Source organism: Myotis myotis, unplaced genomic scaffold, assembly GCF_014108235.1.
Source record: "Myotis myotis isolate mMyoMyo1 unplaced genomic scaffold, mMyoMyo1.p scaffold_m19_p_8, whole genome shotgun sequence".
NCBI lineage: Eukaryota > Metazoa > Chordata > Mammalia > Chiroptera > Vespertilionidae > Myotis > Myotis myotis.
The window spans coordinates 53,690,334-53,715,865 of NW_023416390.1; the positions used below are offsets into that span (position 1 = coordinate 53,690,334).

Sequence of the window (25,532 nt, forward strand, 5' to 3'; positions counted from 1 at the left end):
ATCTTTTAAAAACCAAAGTAGGACATATATCACATCTACATTAAATAAATTATTTTGGGCAATAATGGATATATACAATGTATTTAAAATATTTATAATGATTTTAAGTGTAAACTCCAATTATAATTAATTTACTAGTATTTATTTTTCAGAGAGAATGCTTACTACAAAATATGTCCTCTGGTGGTCTACAAGTGGAAAGTGTTTGGCATATGCAGATTTTAATGATACAGAAATCCCAGTGATTGCCTATTCCTATTATGGTGATGAGCAATATCCTAGGACAATAAATATTCCATACCCAAAGGTATGTTGAATACTTTTAGCAGATGCTTCTATTTCCCTGGTGTCAAAATGAGCAACCAATACAATGAAGAGAGGTGGGATCAACAAGTTTGGAGAGCTTCTTATCCTTGTGCATTGTGAAGCAAACATTGCACTGTGATCTATTATTTATGTGGACATCTGTTGCTTTGGACATCTGGTTGTGCTGGATGAAGTTGTCTTTGCTAAATTCTATTGCAGAAGCTTTGAAAAACATATGGTCTAGATCATGGAGGAAAAACAAGCTTAACTTAAATTTAATTCTTTCATATTTCATGCTCCGAATTCAGGGTAAAGTTCTGTCTTGCAGTTTCTTCTTGAATTCCCATGTACATGCAAGCTTGAGTGGGGAATACAAATGTTGAACTTGATGTTCCTGTCAGGTAGAAGCAAGCATGAGTTATGCTCTTTTCTGGACATAAAAGGTAGCTTATATTTGTGAGCCTTGAGTGAAATACACTGGGTGTGAGCCCAAAGACTTTTGCAGAGACGTTCTAGAAGTCTTAGTGTACATACTTTTCATTCATTCCCACATCTGGAGAGACCCGTATGTGCATTTGGAGAATGTCCAGTTCTCAGTGGAGAACAGCATGTCCTAATTTAATTTAGACAATAAATCTTAAAGGAGATCAAATCACAAATTCTCCTCTTGCACAAGGAGTGAAAGTGATTTTAGAAAGTAGCACAATGTCCTTTCCTCTCCATTGTTTTTTTTTTAATGTATATATTTTTTATTGATTTTTTACAGAGAGGTAGGAGAGAGATAGAGAGTCAGAAACATCGATGAGAGAGAAACATCGATCAGCTGCCTCCTGCACACCTCTCCTACTGGGGATGTGCCCGCAACCCAGGTACATGCCCTTGACCGGAATCGAACCTGGGACCCTTCAGTCCGCAGGTCGACGCTCTGTCCACTGAGCCAAACCGGTTTGGGCCCCATTGTTTTTATTTGCCAGGGGACACTGCCATGGATGGACCCAGTGGGTCCCTATGTGACAGAGATGATATGGATATACCTACACACTAGCTGTTTCTAAAGTGGCCATAGAGACAGAAATAGAAATGTTTCACAGCTTCAAATTCATTTTAAAGTCATTGGAGAAACATTAAAGAATAGAGGTGAGTTTTTAGGTAGGAGACCTCTCAAGGGCTGACTATTAAGTCTGGAGCTAGAGATGTTTGGAAGCGCTTGATGTAATACTTGGGATTCGTGATGTAAAAAGACTTGGATCTTTAGGCGGGTGAAAGGGAGCAGAAAGCGATGAAGAACTGAGGAGTAACTGGCACTGACAGAGAAGTTAGGACCCAAATCCCCATGTTTCTTTGAAGACTGAAGTTGCTAAATCATCTGACTTTGGACTGAGAGGTGAGACTAGTTGGAAGAAGCAAGAAGTTCCAGCTGCACCTTCAGTAAAACAGGGGGTCAGAGGAAAATGTGCACAGTCCTTAGATAAATCCAAACAGCACAGAGTCATTTAAGACTACTGATCTGAACAGTTGATTTAAGTTATTTAACAATTACAAGATTCTCTTTAACTGTGGTAAAATGACAGAGAAACTATAAGAAGCTGTTTGGGCGTGAACTATACTGTCATATATATTTAGGGTGTATAACAGCATAGAAAACACAAAACAAGAAAATTATAAATTCCATATTTGGAGATGAAACTTTCCTAAGTTTGGAGGGATGGTAGCAGTAGTAATGTAACCAGCTAGGAGACTGTTTGGTGATTGTTTGGACCAAATTATAGGGTAAAAGCAAAAAGTATCTTTCACTATGTATTTTCACACTTGCCTCTCAACCATAATCTCCCTAACAGAGGGAGGAATAATAATAATGATAATAATTGTCATCATCATCATAAATGGGAAATAATCTGCATTACAAATCAGAAAAGTGAATATCCATTACAGAACTGTATCCAAAATATTTTTTCTATGAATCAAAGCATCTTAATTAATCACTTAATATATGTGTTTTCACACTAATTGACACAGTATTTGTAATTCCTGCATGTAAAATTGAAATAAAATTACTGGTCATGTTATAATTATATCTTTTCAACAGGAATATACTTAATAATTTTATCTTATATAAACATGCCTAAATTCTTAAAATGTCTTTCAAATGTTGGTGAGAATTAGAATTTTATGAGCTGATCTATCTTTATTTTCTTTTCAGGCTGGAGCTAAGAATACTGTTGTTTGGATATTTATTGTCGATACCACTTACCCTGAGCATGTAGGTCCCATAGAAGTGCCAGTTCCAGCAATGATAGCCTCAAGGTATATTCATCTCAGATGCTTTCCACTTTAGAACTGGTATTTTAATACAAATTTCTTAATCAGTGCTCAGATTTCTTTTCTAGTGAGTTAATGATGAGTATATACTATAAGCAAAAATTGAGTTTACCTATGCATAACAGCTAATTTAATGCTTTTTCTCCTACACATGGACCAGTAGCTTCGGCTTTATGTCTTAAATTCTTTTCTAAAATATAAAAATCCAAAATGGGGAGCAAACTCAAGTAAAATAATAATTGCATTCGATGGATGAACTCTTATAGATAGTCTTTAAAAGTCAGCAGGTATATTTAAACTTACTCAGCGGAAAGGGAACATTTTGCCTTCCTTATCTATGGAATAAGTATTTAATGTAATAACAATAAAATAGATCCTTTAGAAAACAGAAATTAAAAAATTACTTGAATTTGATATTGGTTTATGATTGTGACAGTCGATTTCAATTTATTTGCAGTGATTATTATTTCAGTTGGCTCACGTGGGTTACTGATGAACGAATATGCTTGCAGTGGCTAAAAAGAATTCAGAATGTTTCGGTCTTGTCTATATGTGATTTCAATGAAGGCTGGCAGACATGGAATTGTCCAAAGGTAGGTTATTAAAACAGAAGTGTCTTTCCGAAAAAAGTTCAAGAGTGGGGACTTATTTATAGCCAACATCCTATATAATAAAAGGCTAATATGCAAATTGTCACCTCAACCAGGAGTTCAACCAGGGGGTGGCGCCAGCTGGCTAACTTCCCTGGTCCCCTCCTCCCCGGATGGCCCGGCCCAATTGGCCCTGATCAGGGCAGGTTGGCCAGACCCCACCCGTGAGTGAATTCATGCACTGGGCCTTTAGTTTATATTATAAAGCAGGAATTACTGCATCCAACTCTGGGTTGCTTTGCAAAACAAACAAACAAACAACAAAACAACACTCCCTATTTGCAGGGTCATTTTTTTATTAAATAAATAATATTAGCTTTTGAATAATTTTAGACTTTGTTTAGAATAAAGAAAAACTAAATAAAATAATATGTTAATTGGAAACATCAAGTATCTGGTTCTGTATTAGGATGGAAATTCATACTTTTGATATTACAAAATTGACAGTCCAAAAAAGCAAAACAATGAAGATGAAAAGATAAGCTGGGTTTATTAGGGAAATATATGTTCTGTTCAAAAGAACTGAGATAACATGCAAATGGTGGCACATTCTATCCAATGTCAAAGTTGAAGAATAAAAATTATAAAGAAAATGAAAAGCAAGAAAGCCAAATATTCCCATTTTAAAATCAAAAGTAGATAACTGCAAATATGAGGTAAAATATTAGATCAAATTGTCTTGTTGCAATCCTATCTTAGGAGAGTTCTTTATACTGTGCTAATTTTAGGGAGAAAAAAAAAATGAGAAAACTAGGCACAGATTTATTGTTGAGTTTTAATTGTTTCTATTGCTCAAATCCAAACATAATCTGTTGAATTAATGAGTCAGAAAACTACTTCACCAATCTAAAAGCTTTATAATGAGCTTGTTGATAAGTACTCACATTAGAGACTAAGAAATGCAAAAATGTTTTCTTTAAATAGGAAATTTGATGGGTACATTTCATGAGACTTCTAATTATAAAAAGATGTTTCATTAAAACCAAATATAGGATAAACCTATTTTGTAAAGTAAGAAGAAAAGCACGGAGCAATCCAAGCAAATCACTGAATTCTATCTAGAAATTAGGACTTTATGTTCTGCAAGAAAAAAGTCATGTGAATCTGATTGGAAATACATCAGGACTAGAATGGCCAAGTTACTCAGGCTAAAAAATATACATTTTTTAAAATCACTACTATGTCTGCAATAAGCTTAACTAATTTTGATGGAATATGCTAGAAGTTTATTTTTATCTTATTTATATTTTGATATACAAAGCAGAAAGATGTTGGCCTTAATGTAGTGTCATACACACACACAAAAAGAGAGAATAAATTGGATTATGCTGGTTAATTAGAAACCATTGGTCTGATTAGTCAGCTTTGACATTTTCATTGAACCTGGGTGTTAGAAATTATAGTTTTAATTTTGTTAGTTTAAAACTATAAAATTGGTCATTTAGATACCATTTTAGTTATTAAAACTAGGCATTTCAAAACTATGATTGCTTTGGAATATTAAATTCTAATTTATTACAACCTGAGACTATTTTAATCCAAACTGACAGAACATATAGATGCTTGTTCACTAAGATATGGAGTTACCTGGAATATAAACTTTAGTTAATGGCCCAAAACAGTGATTACATTTAGAACACCAGGTTTGAATAATCTTGGGATTTCAAAACAACCTCTTTTTCAAAATAATCTGATAATTACATGGAACACATTTTTAAATTTAAGAACAACAGAGTATTAAATTTTCCAGCAACCAGACTCATGATTGATGTGTGTGTGTTTAAAATAAATACCATTTAAGATTAATTGATCTGGCAACATTTTATTCATGTTGGAAGTCATACCAAAAACAAAGAAGCAAAGGAAACTGGCAATACTTTTATTAGAATTATATTAATAAGATTTATTAAGAAATTTATAACTAGGGGGAGGAACATCTTTCATATTATTCTTTCTTCTCTCAAAAGGGAATCAAAATTAATTTTATATTTATAGCTAAAAGCAATGAGTCAAAATGTTTCACTATTTTTTCAAGTCTTATTCTCTCAGAGGCACTGGCCTATCCTATAGGAGAAAATCCAAACAGTTTTTTAAATTTATTATTCCCTAGCTTTTTATGACAGTACTTTTCTCATGATCCTTTGTCTACTTCATTGATTCTTCTTTTCCTTTCTAGCTCTTCTTCTGACTTCTCTAGAAATCTTAATATTCTCCAAGTTAATATATTTTCAAGGTAGGCTAACTGTTATAACAATAGCAATAACAACAACAAAATACCTCCAATAATTCATTGGATTAATAGAGTATAAATTTTTTACACTTGTGTACCCAATTAATAGTGAATCTAAGTAACTGAGGACTAGTGAGGGGATGGAGGATGGGGTGCTCTGCTCCACACAGCCAGTAAGGAACTCAGGTTGATGATCTTTCTGCTATCTTCATCCAGTGACTACCTAGGCTAGTCCAAGGCTATTCAAGCCTGATCATCAACATCCATCTGGGGGCTGGGGGAAAAGAACAGAGGATTGTGTATAACAAGAGATTTTTATAGATTAGGCCTAGAAGTAGCATGAGTCACTTTTGCTTTCACACAATTGGTTAGAATTTATCACATGACCACATCCAACTGGAAGAGGGCCTGGGAAATACAGTCTTGCTAACATCCTAGTAAAAAATAACTCATTTCATGCACCAAAAGTTTGCTGGTTTGATTTCCAGTCAGGGCACATATTCAGATTGTGGGTTCAGTACCCAGTGGGGGTGTGCATAAGATACAACCCATCTCTCTCTCTCTCTTTCTCTCTCTTTCTCTCTCTCTCTCTCTCTCTCTCTCTCTCTCTCTCTCTCTCTCTCTCTCACACACACACACACACACACACACACACACACACACACACAAGAAAAACATATCCTCGGGTGAGGGGGGAAAAAAAGAAGAAAAAATGGTTGTTAATTCTTTCTGCGGATTTGACCTTTTAAATATCTCTGACAACATCTTCTCTGCTCCATCCTTACTACTGCTAACTAGGCTTGAGTCTTTATCACCCTTTTCCAAACAATACAGTAGCCATCCAGCCAATCTGTCTGCCTCCTTCTATCTTACCCACTTCTAATCTATTTTCTGTATCATGTTCACAATTGTGTTTTCCAAATTGTGGATTGGAAATCCTTCAAAGGATTTACCAAGAGAAATTTAAACTTCTTAGGGTGGCATAAAAGTTTCTCAGAGATCTTGCTGATACCTCTGGATCCTCCCTCATCTTCTCTTTCCCTTAGTTCACCCTTCACTCAGCACTCTCAATCACCTGTAGTTTACTAAGCTGGCCTAGTCTCTACACTGTTCATTCTACCTAGAATGTTCTTTCTCTAATTATTGGTCTAGAAAAGCCTATTCATTTTCTTAGGCTTACTAAATATTTGTTCAATAAGTGATTGATTGGTACCATGCTAAAATGTATACCAAAATAAGATTCGGTGCAAATATCAAGATCCCTATATGCCCTTTTACCTATATGACACCAAGTACTTGGGTTTTGCTAGGCCTTCATTGATGATGTGATAATTCACTGTATCATAGAAAGTTTAACCAGAATTATTAAAGGTTTGTGATAAAATCCAGCCTTTAGATTATCCATGTGCATGCAATAGTGCTGTTGTATAAGATTTTTAATATAGTCATCTTAAACTCAAGTGTGAAGTTAGTTGACTATTGATAGTACACTCTGATGAGGCAGCTTAACTGGTTCAAATGTCCAGATTATATTTAGGAAAAACAGTTTACTAACACTAAGCTTTATATGATCTTTTTTTTTTCTTTTAGACCCAGGAGCATATAGAAGAAAGCAGAACTGGATGGGCTGGTGGAGTATGATTTTGCTATCTTTTTTTTATATTTTAATGACACTTGACAGATTCTCAACTATGAAAGGACCATTTGAAATGTATTCAAACTGGCAGTACTTTTTTAATAGAAAAAAATATCAAGGTAAAAAATATAAAGGTAGTGATCCCTTCAGCAATTTTGTGCTAGACAATTTTAATGTACATTTAGAATTCTTTTGAGAACAAATCAATCATATTCTCCATGTTCCAACCTTAACTTTTTCAATGAACTGTCTGATATAGATAATTAATATTACTTCTTAAACAAATAGAATAAAGATCATTTTTTAAAAAGGAACATAGTCCCTGATCTGCCTAAAATTATCTTATTAATCATTAGCCATTTGAATTCAGGAAAAATAAATATATTGAGTATCCTTTGAAATTTAGAGACAATCTAACTCTCATTAAATTTTATTATAAACTGAAATTAATTTATTATAAACTGAAATTGCTTAAAAACTAAAACGAACGTGTATATATATTCATTTATATATGTTCATTTTAGTTTTTAAGCAAAGTGATAGCAAATAGAAAGATGTGTGTTTGTTTCTGATTTGTGATCACTTGGATAAGCTTATTCAGTGATTTATGGGGGTTTTTACTGTGAAAAAATAGGTTTTAGGAAAATATCAATTGTATCTAATATCCTCTATAAATAATGCAAAATAAGACAGAATAAGTGAATGTTGCAAGGTTACTGCAACTTAACACAAAAATATGATTGAATTCAACTAGCATTTGGGTTGTTAAAAAGGCGATGTTTTCTGAGATTTTGACACATTCAAAGAAAGAGGAAACTCTTGTGACTTGATTTAACACATTAACCCATAATAAAAGGACAACAAATAATTCAGAAGTCAATTCTAAGATGATAAGTCTCATAAAAATTCAAAGTTAAAATGGGTAAGGAGAAGGTAAATTATAAAGTAAAAATCTTTAGATATTAAAAACTCTATTGAACACTTTTTCTAGATCCAATGATTTTAGTTTGCATATGTTTACTCAGTCTTCAGTTATATTCATTAGCTAAAGAATAGTTATTACTTTATTAATTATATACAGTAAATGTAAAATATATTCTAAAATAACAAGGTAACAAGGATACGTATAAGCCAGGGGAAAAAAAAACCCTGGAAAGTCCTATTTAATTTAATCTTTGTCACTGTACTAAACAACCCAGGAAAAATTAGGCATATTCAGTAAAAGAATAGGATCTTCTAAATATTTTGGATTCTTGGTTAATCAGAAGCTCGCCTTCTAGGAAGACAATTCCTAGACCAGAACTTGAAAACTTGAAGAAAAGAGAAAGTTAACCTATGAATTCACTCCCATTATAAAGATGTCCAGTAAAGAATGAGAGAAAGGGAGAAGGCTTGAAACTTCCTTTCATTGTGTTCTCCATGATGATAATATAACTAAGGTTATTATAAAGTGACATGAATGATGTGATTTTACAGATAGATAAACAATGATACCAACAACCTCTCAAAGACATAATTTTAGGAATCCATATGTTTGTTCTGAAAATGGTACCAGCATTCAAAACATTCTGAAATATTTGCATCTTATCAATTTTTACACTCTATAGAGCAAACATTAGCTGGATGAATAGATAAATAAATAAATAAATAATAAATAAATAAATAAATAAATAAATAGCCTTCTATAACTATAGATCACTGTTTTAAATACCCTCAGTGCCCTGCCAGCATGGCTCAGTGGTTGAGTGTTGACCTATGAACCAGGATTTCATGGTTCGATTCCCAGTCAGGGCAAATGCCGAGGTTGCAGGCTCTATCCCCAGTATGGGGCATGCAGGAGGCAGCTGATTGATGATTCTATCTCATCATTAATGTTTCTCTCTCTCTCTCTCCCTCTCTCTTCCTCTCTGAAACCAATAAAAATATATTTTTAAAAAATACCTTCAGTGGAGGGACATAAGTGTTCTTTGAGGGAAGATGAGATTCTTATATTAAATCCAAAGTCTTGCCAAAATAAATCTAGTGAATAAATAAAGTATCTGCAGCACATGATTTTGTGCTAGATCATGTTAATACTTGTAGCTTTAGAATTCTATTGGGAAACATCATATTTCTTATTGACTAATCTCAAGCTCTTAAAATATATCCAGTAGTCAGTAAACTTTAAAAATACCAGAAGTGGAATTGTCAAAAATTCTTTGCAATGATGGCTTTCAAAAGTATGCTCTCACTCTCCCAAGGGAACTGCTTTGAAGAGGTGATTCTTTAGATTTTATAGGTTCAGACATCTTTTTTAGAAAAAGACAGGGCACAACTTCATATAGTCATAGCTTCTTTGCCCTAGTATGCTGTTTAGCTTCCTTGAACCAATAATTAAACCAGTGACTTGATAAAATTACCCAGAAATATGTCTTTCTGATATTTATTCAGGTAATATTTATGAGGTTTGTGGACAAATGTACAAGCTGGTCTTATTCATATAAATTTAAAGAGCAACTTCAGAACAGTTCTTCCTTTAGAACTTATCAAAGTGCTTTGAACTGAAAAAGACCTTCAGAGATTACCTAAGAATTAGAAAAGTGAGATTAATTGACTTGCTAAAATTGACCTGTTTAGTTGCAGGCACAAAACTAGCAAACAGTTTCTTAGGAACTTTATCACTTTTTTTCCTCCAGCATGAGATAGTCAGTGTCTGAACTTAGGAAAAATAGCCTAAGTTTTTCTGTATTTGATCAGAAAGCAAACAACAAATTCCCTTGAAATAAATCTCTTTTTGCTCTTTATAGAAAACAGACTAAAAGGAGGATGTAATCAATGTATCTGGTATTTAATCACTAAGTTTGGGGGAACAAACACTCCAAAGCATAATGCTTAGACTGCAAAGCCACATTTAAATAATTTCAAAATAATTAAGCAATACACCACATCTCCTTTAGACTGTTGGCCAAATCCCTCAGCTGGGAAAAATAAATTTTCTGCTTGATGCTTGGAAGTCTGTGCTTTGACTACATGTGGACTCAGTTCAGGCATTAGCCTTAGTAAGTAGATCATTTGCCAACCTTAGCAAGAAATTATCTGGTGGTAAATAATCTTACCTTCCAAGTAAGGTATTTTGAATGGCTTTGCACATAGAGATGAGTAATTTATCAGAAAATCTAAGCAAGATAAAGGGATCTGTGAAGAGGCTGGTGATAACTGTGATTTTCTAGGGTCCAGATGTGACCTGTTGCCAGAAGCACTTAAATGAGAATGCATTGTGGACCCAGCCCTGGCAAAGTGAATGAGGACATATTTCACACTCTCTTTACTGCACCCCAGTTACCTGTTTATCTAAAGTAGGTGTCTTTGATGTGAGCAGCAAAAGGGGAGAAGATAACAGTCTTTACTTAGCAAAAAATATTCTTCCTGTTTGCTTGATTCTAGTATCTTAAAAACATAACACTCTACCCTGTTATTATTTTTGTGTGTGAAAATTAAATCTTAAGTTTCAATCTAGAACAAAGGTTTTCCCCCAAGTTTCTCAACTAACTGCAGGTGTGAGGAGAATATAGTTTTACTCTAGCACCTTAAAATATTTTGTGACCCCGGTTCCGTTTTAGCAGTTAAGACAACGTAAAGCCAGTTTTTTACTTTTATCCTGAGGAGTGAGAGGTTACTAGTAAGAGTAAAGTGGTTACTACTAAGTATATGCTCATTTGCTAAAAAAAGCATAATTTTTTTCTAGAGTAAAAGAATGATTGTTGTGAGACATACACTAATGAAATTCTGTCCACAAAACTGCAAATCAGAATGTCCTATTCTTGGGACTCTTGCCTCTCAATTTCACTTAGAGGCACTGGTCTCAATACACAAAATGCTACCAAGGCTGGTCTTATTAATGCAATTAATAAGAGGTTTGTGCAAGGAAACCGCATTTTCTCATTATTCCATTTTCATTTTGTTAAAGATTTATCGTTTCTATGCCAAAGTGATGACTTAGGACACTGTTAGTTTCCTGGGGCTGCTGTAATAAATTACCACACTCTTGGTGGCTTAAAACTACATACATTCATTCTCTCACCATTCTGGAGATTAGAAGTCCAAAGTCAAGGTGTCTGTGGAGCCAGGCTCCCTCTGAAAGTTCCAGGAAAAAATTCTTCCTTGCCTCTTCCAGCTTCTGATAGCTGCTGGCAATCCTTGGACGTGCTGAACTTGTAGCTACAACACTCCAATCTCTGTTTCTTCATATCTCTCTGTATCTCTGCATCCTCTTCTCTTCTTATGAGGACACTAGTCATTGGTTTTAGAGCAGTGATGGCGAAACTTTTGAGCTCGGCGTTGCAGCATTTTGAAAAACCCTAACTTAACTCTGGTGCTGTGTAGAAATGTTTTGATATTTGCAACCATAGTAAAACAAATATTTATATATTTGATATTTATTTTATATGTTTAAATGCCATTTAACAAAGGAAAATCAACCAAAAAAAATGTGTTCGCGTGTCATAGGTTCACCATCACTGGTTTAGAGCCTAACCTAATCCAGTCTCACATCTTGATTCTTACCTTGATTACATCTGTAAAGACTATTTTTAAATAGTGTCATTGTTTTAGTCGGTTTGGGCTGCTTCAACAAAGTGCCACAGACTGGTGGCTTATTAACAACAGGAATTTATTTCTCACAGTTCTAGAAACTGGAAGTCTGAGATCAGGGTCCAGCATAGTCACATTCTGGTGAAAGCTCTCTTCCAGTTGCACCCTTCCACCTCTTGTATCCTAATGTGGCAGAGGGCAGAGCAAAGGAAGCAAGCAAGCTCTCTGGTGATTCTTATAAGGGTACTAATCTCATTCATGGGAGCACCAACCCTATGATCTCATCTAACCCTAATTACCTCCTAATACCATCTTTGTGGGGGGTAAGGTTTCAACTTATGAATTTGGGAGAAATATTCAGTCTCTAATAGTCCCCTTCTGAAGTTCTGGTTGGAAATGAATTTTAGGGAAGACTATTCAGAATATTACAGATACCATGTCAAATAAATTGCATTTGAAAAGTCACATAATCATACTCAATTTTATCAAAAGCATCAAATATCAGATCACACATGGGACCATCACTAAAGTAGCAAACATCAACTTTCCCTATGTTCATACTCAAAAGGGAGTCCCAGGCTGGGTGTCAGCAGGATCGGTGTCTGTAGCTAAAAGATACTGTAGTCATTTGGCTGTTGTTGCTTGGTCAGTTCTACAGGAGCTGAGCGTCATGTTCACCGCCATATGAAAGCACGGGGCTAGAGAGAGCTGGTTTTGGATTATCTGTGGGAATACAGACTCTGAGTGATGTTGAGTAACACCTCCATCATGTAGGTCCTTCACCACTTTACTGCCATTTCAAAACCTGCTGACCAGAATTATAAATACACCAGCAAATGTAAGATGAGTCTACATTTTTAAGGGGAGTAATTACCAGCTAAAATTGGGTCTGAGGACCTTGGCAGGCTTTTAGTTATCTGTACCATTCAGGATGTCGACTTGTGGCCCGCTCTGCTCCAGGGCACACTAGAACTGAGTGTCAGAGACTCCTTAGGTCATTAAGGGGTGCCCAGCAGGGTCCCTGCAAAGAAGTCATGGATGCTAATGAGGTCTACTCTGCTCCCCAAGTTCAAGGACTAAAACCCCCACTTGCTTGTCCTGGGTAACATTTTTCTCTCTAGCTAGAAGTCTCTCCCTAAAACTGTGGCAAGCAGGCCATGATATTTAATATTTCAAATGTCTTCATTGAATCACTGGCATTAGGTACTTGGCATCATACATATCAAGAATTAAAAGGGCTATCAGCCTTCATAAGAGTCCACATTTTGGTCAAATATCACATTTTGAAGACTGACTTGCTTAAATATCAACATTCATGTGTGATTCTTTCAACTCTCCTTTCCAGTCCATCACATAATCTCAGAACATACAAATTAAACACTCAATCAAATTAAACATTTTAAACCCAGGGGTTTGTAGTAGCAATTAAACAGTAGTTGGAATGTAAAAGTGCCTGTTAAAATCACTAGAAAAACTGTCTACCTAAAAGAATGGAATTCAAGATGTGAGTGACGGAAGGTGGGGGTGTGGGGGGAGGTGTTCTAGTTCTTATACATATTGCTTTTAAAAATCGATAGTTTTAGTTTGGTTTGTCTTTTGAACATAACCCTTTCTTTTTCAGTTCTTTGTTTCAACACCAGTTTTCAGCTATGATGCCACTTCATACTACAAAATATTTAGTGACAAGGATGGCTACAAACATATTCACTATATCAAAGACACCGTGGTACGCTCCTTCCAATATTTATCTCCTCAAAGATCATTCACTTGAGGTTGCTCAAATAACGCTCAGCTTCACACCACATAATGTTTGTCTTTTAAAGGAAAACGCTACTCAAATTACAAGTGGCAAGTGGGAGGCCATAAATATATTCAGAATAACACAGGATTCACTGTAAGTATTGCATGAAGCATGTTGCCCTAATGAGGGTTTAATTAGCCAATGGACTACAAGGGATCCTGCACCACTTCTTTCTGTTAAGAGCATTTTAGTTATCTACTCTGTAGTTTAGTTCAGACAGCTATGCTTTTCTTAAGACTGCATTTCTTTAACAACTAGGAAAGAATATATGGTAGGTGGTCGTTTCTTTTCTGATATGTGATAGGTAACTATATAAAAGTGTAAATTTAAAAAGTAATAACTGGTTCTAAAGACAAGTTTTACTCTTCAGCACCTGAAGCAATGAGCAAGCTTGAAAAATCCACTGATGGCAACCCATACATAGAACACGTTTCTGTAGTGATTCACTGCTATGTAAAGTTGTTATTATCTGTAACACCTATAGTTTATTGAACAATTACTGTGAACCACATGCTGTAAAGTAGAAACAATTATCCCAGTTTTACAGATAAGAAAACCAATACTTGGAAATTTAACTTGGCCAAGGCCACATAGTTAGTGGCAGAGCTAGGATTCAAACTTAGAACACGTTAAACCTAACGTTCTTATTGTTAACCTCAACACGGGGACTTCTTTCCTTTCTGGTCCATCCTGCATACAGTCTAAATAAACCGCCTTAAAATAGTCATTTGTGGTCAAACTTCTGTAATCAAGAATGTATAGTGCCTTTTCCTCACTCCTTATAAGGTCCAAATCCAGGGTACTCTGCCATAACCTGCTTACCATTAGCTGGAATTCTAAAAGCAAAGAGGAGGACCATTAGTTCAGGCTCACTGGCTGAAACCTGCCAGAAACTGTTGCCAATCCATGAAATTCTTTGAACAGCCAGCAAAGGAGTTCAGACATTATATGGAGCAGCCGTTAAAATCACCAGCTTAAGAGGAGTGGCAAGATAAAAACAGATGGGGGATTTCAGACATGATATGTTCAGAAGGTAGGGGAAAACTGAAGGCAGGAAGACCCAGGTATGGTCACAATCTAGGCCTGAGGTGACAGAGACATGAACTAGCACAGTGGCAGTGAAATACAGACTCTTTGAGGGAAAAATGATGCCTTTCTTTCTTTCTTTCTTCCTTTCTTTCTTTCTTTCTTTCTTTCTTTCTTTCTTTCTTTCTTTCTTTCTTTCTTTCTTTCTTCTTTCTTTCTTTCTTTCTTCCTTCCTTCCTTCTTTTTTTTCATCCTTGACACTTGGCATAGTGCCTGACACAGAGCCAGAGTTCAATGAATATTTGTTAAATGAATGAGAGGAGAGATAGATAGATAGACAGGAAAGACAGATGGAGGCTGAGCAGGAGTGGTGGCTTAGTGGCTGTGAGGGAGAAGGGAACAAAAAGAGGGACATGGATGCTGTGGCAAGTGTCAGAGATGAAGACAGTTGTGAAACCTTTGACATCAGAAAACGGCAGGGGGCTGTTGGAAAAGATTCTGAGTAGTTTATTCACAAATAATTTGAGATGATGTGGGAAAGGCAAGTGCAAGTGATGACTGGAGTCATGTGAAGTTAGGAAAAACATGTAGACGGATACATTTAACACTGTGAGTGAGCTGTATCATGTTGCCTTTTCCGTTTATTTGGGAATAACAAGACTTTTATGAGAGTAAGGACAGAAAAGTACCCAGGCTGCCGAATAGTCCTGATAATTAAAAAGTGGTTATTCTTTTAATAACCTTGGTTATTCTAAACTTTTCACACCCTATTATGGTCTTCCAAAAAGCAAACAAACAAAAAACAAGACAGTTACTTTGTATTAGTCAGATGAACTCACTCCCAGATGAGTGAAAATCATGCTGTGTAATTGGCTTTACCGCCTCATGGCTGTATTAAGACAGGTTAGAACTGGATCCAGACACTTAAGTAAGAAGTATGTTTTCTTGTGAGTTGTTTTGCATCTGGGTAAATTAGCATGCTCCTTTGTGTGGAACCCCAGTGTGGATGAGTTTCCTGGTTTATAGCAAACCTACGTATTGTCAGGGCATCTGTAAAGTAAATTCAAATGTGTTTAGAATAGTAGACAAAATTAAGTAATATAGCATAGAGAAACCAGTAAACTGTTAATCATGGAAAAAGAAATGGGTGATATTAATCAAATATCTTAGTTTATTTTTTGTGGCTCAGAGCTAGTGAAATGGAATATAATATCTTATATAATAAAAGCAAATATGCAAATTGACTGAACGGCGGAATGACCAGTCAGCGGGGGGCAGGGCCAGCGAGCAGGCAGTGCCAGGCCAGCCAAGGCATGTGCCAGCAGGCAGAGGGAAGGAACGGTGATGGAGGGGGCCAGCACCATTCCCTGATGGGCCATCCAGTTGCCTCCCACAGAGGGAGACCCAGCAGCAACAGTGGGGTGATGGGGGTAGTGCTGTCCCCTGATCAGCTGACCTGGTTGCTTCCTGCAGAGGGAGGCCAGACTGCAGCTTAGGCCCGCTTCCACTAGGGTATCCAGTAGGACATCCCCTGAGGACTCCCAGACTGAGAGGGTGCAGGTCTGGCTGAAGGAACCCCACCAGTGCATGATTTTTCATGCACTGGATCTCTAGTACCTATAATAAAAGAGTACTCTGCTTAATTTAATCCTCTAAGATTTGAAAGTCAGAGTAAGCACACAAAATTCAGTTATAAACAGTAGAGATTTATGAATATAAGTGTCAATCAGTAAACAGTTTCATGAAATGTTTATTAATACTTTAATTAGTATTAGTTTACAAATTAATCATTCATTTATTGTTTATTAATAAAGTAGTTTAGATGAACATTGGACTGCATTGTTTAATATATCAGAATTAGTACCAACAATCTTATTACCATTTAGTTATTGGTAGTTATTTAATAACTTCTGAATATCTTTCAGGTTTTATTCTAGCAATGAATTTGAAGGTGTCCCTGGAAGAAGAAATATCTACAGGTAATTTATGTCAATTCAGTTTAGTATATTTCTGTATTGATATTTGAATAAAATCTGTCATGATCCTCAGAATATATAGAATTTAAAAGCCTGAAATGAAGTAGGAATAACTTGTGAATTGAGATAAAACATTCAGAGAATGTTTTGCACTAAATCAGTATAAAGTTATATAACCCCCAAATATCAGCTAACTCAAATGTTTGTTTTCAAAAAGAAAAATCATGAAATTTTAATGCAGATGTAAACATAATGCTAAATAATTTAACTAAATTATTACAGGTAATTGAGGACATTTATTCACTTACACTCATGTATTAAGTACCTACTGCATTTATTCCCATCATGTGTGATTTCTTTGAACATCATTCACTTTGGCATAAGCCTCCTGTGATTGGAAGGAGTTCATCTTCGTTCCTAATTAGTGTTTAAGTTGGTCCAGTGGTTGCTTTGATGATTGGAAGGGTGCCTTAAACAGCCCCTTCTGGATGTGGAGTAAAAACAACAGTAACTGTAGGCTGGTGAGTTTGCTATTTGCCAGGTACCTTCTTACTGCTTTATGTATTAATCTTACTTAACTCCCACAACAAATCTAAGAGGCAGGTGATATTGCTGAAGCCAGGATTTGTACGTGGGCAAGCTGCACCTGACCCCTTACTGTGAGCAGCCTACCTCACATTTCCCAGATCACACCAAAATATGAACATGAATATTAACCATAACTGAGGAAATAAGACATTTTCACTCTGCTGCATTCCTCTGTTCCTCTGTTCCCCCTTGGATCTTGGCTCCTTATTGGTTGGGGTTGGGGAGAATCCCTCTATGGAGCTCGCAATGTCTCTGGCCACCCTCTACCCAAGGCAAAGTCAGGGGAAGCAGCAGAAGGAACACTGCGGAGGCCACAGGAGACCTTACCACCCATGCTGTGCTTATGACCCTGCCTCCATCCTGGCATGATACCACCTAGTCTCCACCAAATTATAAAAGACTAGAGTTCTGACAGGATCTGGGAGTCTATATGTCAAAGCCAATCACCCCATTCAGAAACCACGCAGAGGCCTCTGCCGAGGAGAGAGTGGGCCCAGCATGGTAGGTGCAGGTTGGCTTGTGTAGAAATGTGTGGAGGGAGCATTCCCAGGAAGAGCTTCCCTGGGCCCAAATGTCCTGTTTCATGGAAGGAAGGCACAGGAGGAACATAACTTGTGGTTTCTTATTTCCAATTTGCTTGTTAGCAATTTCTCCTTCCAGTTATATGGTAAGAACAGATTCCCCTGATATGTTTTGCTGGTGGGAATACAAAAAGAGAGGTGGGATGAGGAAGAGCTATGCATTCCCAATCGCTCTGTGAAGTGTGAGAGATGAATGGCTATGAGAAGTGATTGCCTCATGCCCATCCTAGTTGTTAGATACTTCCCCCACCCAAGGAAACCACAGAGGGCTTCTCCCTTGAGGCTTGTGCCTATTCAGGCAAAAATTGAAAATCAGGCTACATCAGAATGCTAAGAATCCCCCTTCACTTTATTTTTTTCATGTTTTTATTGACTTTTAGAGAGAGAGAGAGGAAGGGAAAGGAGTAGAGAGATAGAGACATCCGTGAGAGAGAAACATTGATCGGCTGCCTCCTACATGCTCCCTACTAGGGATCGAGCCAGAAACCTGGGCTTGTGTCCAGGTTTTGAACTGGTGACCTCCTGGTTTCTAGGTCAATGCTCAACCATTGAGCCACACTGGCCTGGCTCCCCTTCACTTTAAATGACATTGGCACCAGAAGAATGGAGTAGGTTTGATGTCAATATGTAAATTAGTCGTTTTATAATGCATTAGTACATTTTGATAAATACAATCTTAAATTTTGAATTTATTTTCATTTTTCTCTAGAATTAGCATTGGAAGCTATCCTCCAAGCAAGAAGTGTATTACCTGCCATCTAAGGCAAGAAAGGTGCCAATATTACACAGCAAGTTTCAGTGACTACTCCAAGTACTATGCACTCATCTGCTATGGTAGGTAATGGACTTAACACAAGTTTACCACTTCACTGCCACTGTTGTCATCCTCGTCACCACCATCTGATCAATCCTTAGCTACGGATGAGTAAGCAAGATTTAAATAATATCATACAAGGAAGTGTTCTCTGATAAAATGGTTGCTGGACTTCACCCATTTGCCTGGAGAAATGTCAAACTCATTCAGCCCAGGGAAAGAACAGTGGCCTAGAAACCAAAGCCCTTCACTTGGAGGCCAGTAATTCTTTAAAATGTAGTTTCAGATGGGATGGAAAATGAACTTTTGTCACCGAGTATGTTTTTTTCTAAATTTGGGAAACATAATAAGTATTCATTCAAATATTTTAAAAAATCATAGGTAATAAATTAAATATTTCCAGCTTGCTTAGGCCACGTGTACATTTAGTGAATAATTTCTATCCAGATAATTTTATACATAAAATGTTATTTATATCTTGATCATTTGGGTAAGCAATAAAATAGGTTAGGTTAGTGGATGAGTGGATTGATGAACTATGTTTGGGTCCTAGGGGTTTAGAAAACAGACTTGGGAAATATCTACTTGTCATTCTCTGACCTATGCCCCAGTTAATCCCTGAGTTTCCCTGGTGGGGGACAGAAAACAGAAGTTATTACAAAATGCCTATTATTTCCCTGTTTCTGGTTTCAACTCCCCATGTGAGGGTGGGCGGCTAGGGCAACAAATAGAATCTTTGATTGAGATCCCTGCCTAGTTGCAAAGGACCCTGAGGTTCCTTTTACTTCCCAGAAGGAAGGCACCCCGACATGCCACTTCTATCACCCCAACCACCTGGCCCCAGAGCCTGCAACCCAGCTCATCTGACCACGTGGAAATGAATGAGCATTTAAGCCCAAATGCTCCTTCAATAAGTCATTTTGATACAACACTTTCATACAATGTTTGGTCAATGGCATCTTTGAAAAGTCAAGAGATTGTTGTTGATATATGTGTGATTGTGGCATTTAAAGGTATACATTAATGTCCTTTCAAGTTATGTGTAACATTTTTTCAATTCGAGCTATATATTTATACAACATATTGAAAGCTTATATGCCAGGCATGTGGTATTGAACTAATTGTACTGAGTTGTCTGTCTGTCCTTTTCTCCTGTAGACAGAAACTGCTTTCTTTAAATCTTTATAATCATAAGGCCAAGAAGAATGGCTAATGGGTAACAGACATTGAGTGCTTGTTGAATGAACATAAGTGCTAGAAAGATCAAAGTATTGCTGCTGCCTTTTGCAATCTACCAAAAGACTCATTCTATCCCTCTATATTTATATGCATTCTGCCTTTATCCAACACTTTTAACCCTTTTTGAAAGCACTGCATCACTTTGCCTGCTTAAGCCGGAGTGCCCACTGAAGGGATAAGAGAGCAAAAACTAAGCTCAAGTCAAAAGTTGGTGGAAGAGTCCTTTCTGGAACTTGAATTGCCTGACTTTTCCACACTCCCTCTTGTTCGGCAGTATGGTAATTTCCCATTTAGCAAAAAATATACTGTGTGGGAAGCATCACATCGTCTGGTGTTTTTGAAGCTCCAGTAAAATGAGTCACCGAACCATCATAAGAAAAACCTTGAAATCTTTCCCTTTAGGATTAAGAGTAAAGCCTCATTATGTAACTTCAAACTCTCCAAGAGCGATGGTGAGTAAATCCCAGATAATAGGATTAAAATAGGGGAAATCACGTTCATGATGCTGATGGAACAAAAGCAGTGCCAAAGAGGAATTCTAGACAATTGGTGCTTAAGCCATTAGGATCACACCCTCAGGCCATTTTTGTCAAGGGCAGTCAGTCATTAGTTTGTCTTGTAGCTTGAGCAAAAAAAGATATGCCAGTTGTCACTTCTGGAGCTGCATAGCCATGAAAATTCCGTAGGGCGGATACTGATTGACTAAAGTCAAGAAATCCAGATTTATGTCTCATTTCCTTACATCCTGACCAAAAATATAATGTGTGCTTGTTCCTTTTAATAACTTTGAAGAAAAGCAGAACAAAAATCTCTGAAAAGAAATTCTATAAAATTCTGAAACTCCGTACAATACAGAACTCCTGATTTTTGAGGGATCCTAATACATAATATCCCTGCTCTTTACTCCCAAGTTAGATTGAGATGTCAGGAAGGAAATCAAAATATTAGCTTTATTACCTGTAAAGGTTAGTTGGGAAATGTGGCTAGGGTGCAGCTTCCTAATATCATACCCCAGAATTAATTACACAAATGTGAGCACAACTGGATGGCCACTGGCTTCTCCCATGGCGCCTGGCACTGTCACACGTAGAGCACTGAGGAGCAGATCAAAAGCATGTTTCCGCAGGTGAAAAGTGCCTGGAACAGGGCAGAACAAGGAGTTACTTATGCTCTGGTTTTCTCAGACTTCAGCAAATAGGTCATTACCCTCTGCTTGTTTGGGACCAAGGTGCTGCTCTAATGACACTCCTTCCACATCGAAGGAAGCAAGCTTCCGAAGGAGGACAGATGTACCTTCACCCCTAGCTCCATGCTTGCTGCTTTTAACCTACTGACTGCTTGAGCAAATTTACCCGGGGAACTATTTTATTCTATATCTCATATCTGTGATCGTGTGTAATGATTTGTACATCTTGTTAAAATATCTAGTTTCTACACAGAGAACCTGCATTCCATGTTGGAATAGATAGTAGACACTGGTGTGTCACCCAGACCTCCCAACCTCAGGACCGAATCCCTCATATCTCCAGCTGCTGAGAGTTCTGGTGGCTGACACCTCACAGCCCAGCCCCCTCCCCACCTCCTGGGGATTGCTCTCAACCCAGGCTATATCCAATGACTGCTCCACCATGCAGTCTAAAAGCCAGCCTCATTGACCCTATTTGAGGCAACTCTTCATGCCATCAGCTCCTGAGCTCTCCGGGGGTTGGCTGAGGTCTCCATTGTGACTTCACTAAAGCTCACCCTCCCTTGTAGCCCAATTTTCCTCCCCTCTCCCACAGGTGTGCATTCTAATACCTCCCCCCAGATAAACTTCTGCCCCACAAAACTCCTTCTGGGTCTGTTTCCTATGGAATGTGACCTTCCACAGCTTATTGGAACAGGCAAATTATCCTATATAAATTTATTTCTAAATGTATTAATTACTTTAAAAAGAGATGCTGGATTTTATGCACCAAAATGAATGAACCAAAAAGCCACATTGAAAATATAATCTGGGTACTAGTGAAGGTTACTTGATAAAGACACAGCTAAAACTGGCCCAAACAGCATGACATCTTCCCAGAAGGCCACAGATCACTGCCACTTCTGGGTCCACCCGTAAATAGATCCGAACTTCAGTATCTCTCTTGGAAAAGTGCCCTGGCAACTCCCCCCTCACATCTGTTCTTGGACTGGGCTCTGATCTCATGCGTTGTTTAAATGTAACTTAAAAGGTGGTGTTTACTTCTCTATGGGAGAAAAAATAGGTGCAGAATTAAAACATGTACTTGACATTAATCACCAATACTATTAGCAGTTCTCATTGCAAACTAAGTTATGTTTTTGTTCTCCTTTTGTGCACAGGCCCAGGCCTTCCCATCTCCACCCTTCATGATGGCCGCACCGATCAAGGTAGGCTCTCCTGCATGCTGTTGTCTTGACTACAGACAGCCTCACACTACCCTGAAGGAAGCCAGAGGGTTTCCACACCAACAAGGGGAGGTGTGATGGAACCCTGTTACCGCCCAGCTGATTGTTACACAGAGTTGGCTATTCTTTGAGTCAAACCAGATCATATAAAATTTAATAATTATTTGCAGTAAGAACTTGACATAACACAGATGAGCTATATCAGAGGGATTAGTTCTATCTTCCCCAATCAGCTTTATAAAAAGCACAAAAGCTTAAAATTGGAAGGAAACTTAGGGTAGTTAGTATAACTTACCAAATTCCTGTTTTTTGGGGTTTTTTTGTAACATTTCAAACTGGAGACAAATTCCAGACATAACTTCAGTTCAAAGCAGGGGGTGACTATCATGCTAGCTTTTTTTGTTTTAACAGCTAAGTCACACTGTTGTCACATAGGAAAGCCCCAAATTTGGAGGCTCTCTCCATGTTTAACTGCTACCAAGATAGTCCTTGTCCATCCTATATTTGTGATATTGCCTCAAAATAGTTCACAGATCGCAGATAACCCTTTTTGTTCTCAGCAGAGTTATCCAAGTGTATGATTGCCCTGAACCTCTTCCAAGTTCTCCATACCTTCGATGGACTATTAAACAGAATTATAGGTTTGAAGTTGATGGTGACTAGGGACAATGAGGGACTTCGGCACTCATGCCTGCAGACATCCCTGCACGTCCTCTGTGACAAGCCAGGAGACTGCTTTGGGATGAGGCTGGCTGTCAGCTCAAAGGCTCAGGAATAGGTGAAAATAAGGGAATGAGGACGTCAACTCCGCGGTTCTGGGCAGAACAGGCATTGTAATAATGGGACTGTGAATTTAGTTTCATTTTGAAGTTTTTTTTTGTTTGTTTTTGTTGTTTTACCTTGGGTCTAATGATGAAATACATTTAAGAATAACATTGTATTTCTTAGTTTGGCACATCTCAATCTTCAGAACATAAAGCAGTTCCACTTTCAAATCTGTAACATTTTTTATTTTAATGAAAATCACTATAAATGTGTAATCCCTATTTTTCTGTGACTGCAAAATAAAGGTCAGCTTCCCTTTTCCCAGACACCAATTACTGTAAGGCTCACGTAGCTTCATGACTTTACCTAATACTTAGAAATATACATCTAAGGTGCATCTAGTGCAGATAGTGAAGTAGAAATATACATCATACATATTATGATTATATGTTTTCCAACTTGTGAAATAGAATGCAATTTCTTTAGAGCACGGTTCTGCAAGTGTGCCTAATGATAAAATTCCCCAGCGATGTTTATTGTAAATACTCTGAGGCTCTTCCCAGAAGATGCAATTCCATAATCCTAGATTAGGTTAGGTAATCTGTGTTTTTAATAAATTCTCAAAAAGAATTTGGAATTGCATTTTATAGCAGATGGTGTGTCTTCTATTTATTTGTAGTTTTTCATTCGTTTCCCACTGCATTTGGTGCCACAAGTCTTTATTTCACGGATCTTTATTAAGCGCTTCTCACACTGTGTTGGATTATAAATTCTTAAAATGAACTGATATTGGCTCAGATGTGGTCTCTGTCCTCAATGAGAATATAGATCAGTGGAGAATGCAAATATGTGAATGGACAGTAAGGATGCAGTGGGGTACAGTATTGATAGCATGGGAAGCACATAAGTAGGGCAGCTCATCTGGGTTTTGGGTTGGGAAATGTTTCTTAATGATAGCTGTATCAGACTACTGACTCATACAAGTGAAGGAAGGATTGATGCTGCTTGGTCAATGGAATGATATTGATGTTGTTTATTGGCATTGATCACGTGGTTGCCATGACCATGGAAGCGGATAGACAGCGGAGTGGGGAAAATGAGGGAGAGCAGGGAGAGTGGAGAGTCAGCTTAGACTGAAGCTGTGTAGAACACCAACACCAGAAGTGGAAAGAAAAACATGAATCTGTAAAGAAGACCAAGAGGGAACAGAAGGAGGAGGACAACCTTGAAAGTATGTTGGCCTAGAGGGTGGGGCAAAAGAGAATCTGTGTCAAGTGCTACAGAGAGTGAGGCCTGCTTTAAATCCATGAGTTTAGCAAGAGGGAAATTAGCATTAGTTTATCGGAGCCATTTCAGTGAAACAATGGAAGTGGAAACCAGACTGAAGTAAATTTAATTAAGAGAACAGAAGGGGTAGAAGACGTAAGGAGGGAGGTCCCTGAGAGGTTGGGAAAAGATGGAGTCCAGGGACAGGTGAGGGGATTGATCTCTGGCATTGTGAAGGGAGGGCGAGTGGAGAATTATGGATGCAATTGTATGAAAGCTTGCAGACATTGCAGAAAATAGTACAACAGCTTCATATTCTCTGCAAAGTGGGTAAGGTCATTTGAAAACAACAGATAGTACTTGAACCAGATGCTGTAGAAACTCAGAAGAGTTGGCACTTGACATTGAGGGCCCCATTGAGGATTAGTTGCTTCAGGCACAGCAGGTGCTCATTAAAATTACCCGGCTGATGAAATGACCTCATTTATCAGCTTTTAACAGATTCTTCACATAATTTAATTAATGGGCAATATATGCTAGTTAATATGATTTAACCAAAAATCTCATACATGATCCATCATTCTTACCACTTAATTTTATCATAACAAAAAGTCTACAAATATGCAGAGAAGACATACTACATGTCAGGTACTAGGTACTGAGTGCTGGGCACTGAGCAGTATATACAAGGAGTGGAACAAGTTTAAAGGTGCAGTCTGGACTGTGGCACTCCTTTGCCAGATTATAGGCTTTTAATGCAAAGCTACATAGAGAAGCCCAATTGCCATCCCCCCACTCCTCATAGCCTATAAAATTCCATTTTGCTCCAAGGGGTGAAAAAAAATCACCCTTTTCTTAGTAAAAATGCAACCCTAGACAGTAAAAATATTAGTAAACTTTTAAATTAAATTTGACATTTCAGTAAGTCAAGAATCAGAAAAGTTAAATAACTAGGGACAGAATGGAGATGAAATCAAAGTCAAGCCAATCTGGAAACATTTATTTATTGTCTCTGACTTCTAACACGTGTTGGAGAAATGATAATAATAGAAATAAATACATAAATCCTAAATAATGAAAGGCTAATATGGAAATCGACTGAACAGTGGAATGACCAGTCGCTATGACATGCACTGACCATCATAGGGGCAGATGCTCAACGCAGGAGCTGCCTGGTGGTCAGTGCGCTCCCACAGGGGGAGCGCCACTCAGCCAGAAGCTGAGCTCATGGCTGGCGAGTGCAGCAGCTCCTGCCTCTGCAGCAGTGCTAAGGACCCCTCAGAGATGTCTGTCTGCTGGCAGGGAGAGGGCCTCAGCCGGCAGGTGGACATCCCCCAAGGGGTCCCGGACTGCA

At 37.6% G+C, this 25,532-nt stretch overlaps 1 protein-coding gene across 1 annotated transcript in view; it reads left to right on the forward strand.

Moving 5' to 3' along the window:
* Nucleotides 1–25,532, forward strand: part of LOC118661972 (fibroblast activation protein alpha) — a 71,036-nt gene that overhangs the window by 25,139 nt on the left and 20,365 nt on the right. The window contains 9 exon segments of the mRNA XM_036320534.1: nucleotides 153–307; nucleotides 2,507–2,610; nucleotides 3,083–3,218; nucleotides 7,096–7,140; nucleotides 13,332–13,436; nucleotides 13,534–13,604; nucleotides 16,463–16,516; nucleotides 18,392–18,516; nucleotides 22,082–22,129. Coding sequence (XP_036176427.1) covers nucleotides 153–307; nucleotides 2,507–2,610; nucleotides 3,083–3,218; nucleotides 7,096–7,140; nucleotides 13,332–13,436; nucleotides 13,534–13,604; nucleotides 16,463–16,516; nucleotides 18,392–18,516; nucleotides 22,082–22,129 — 843 coding nt within the window.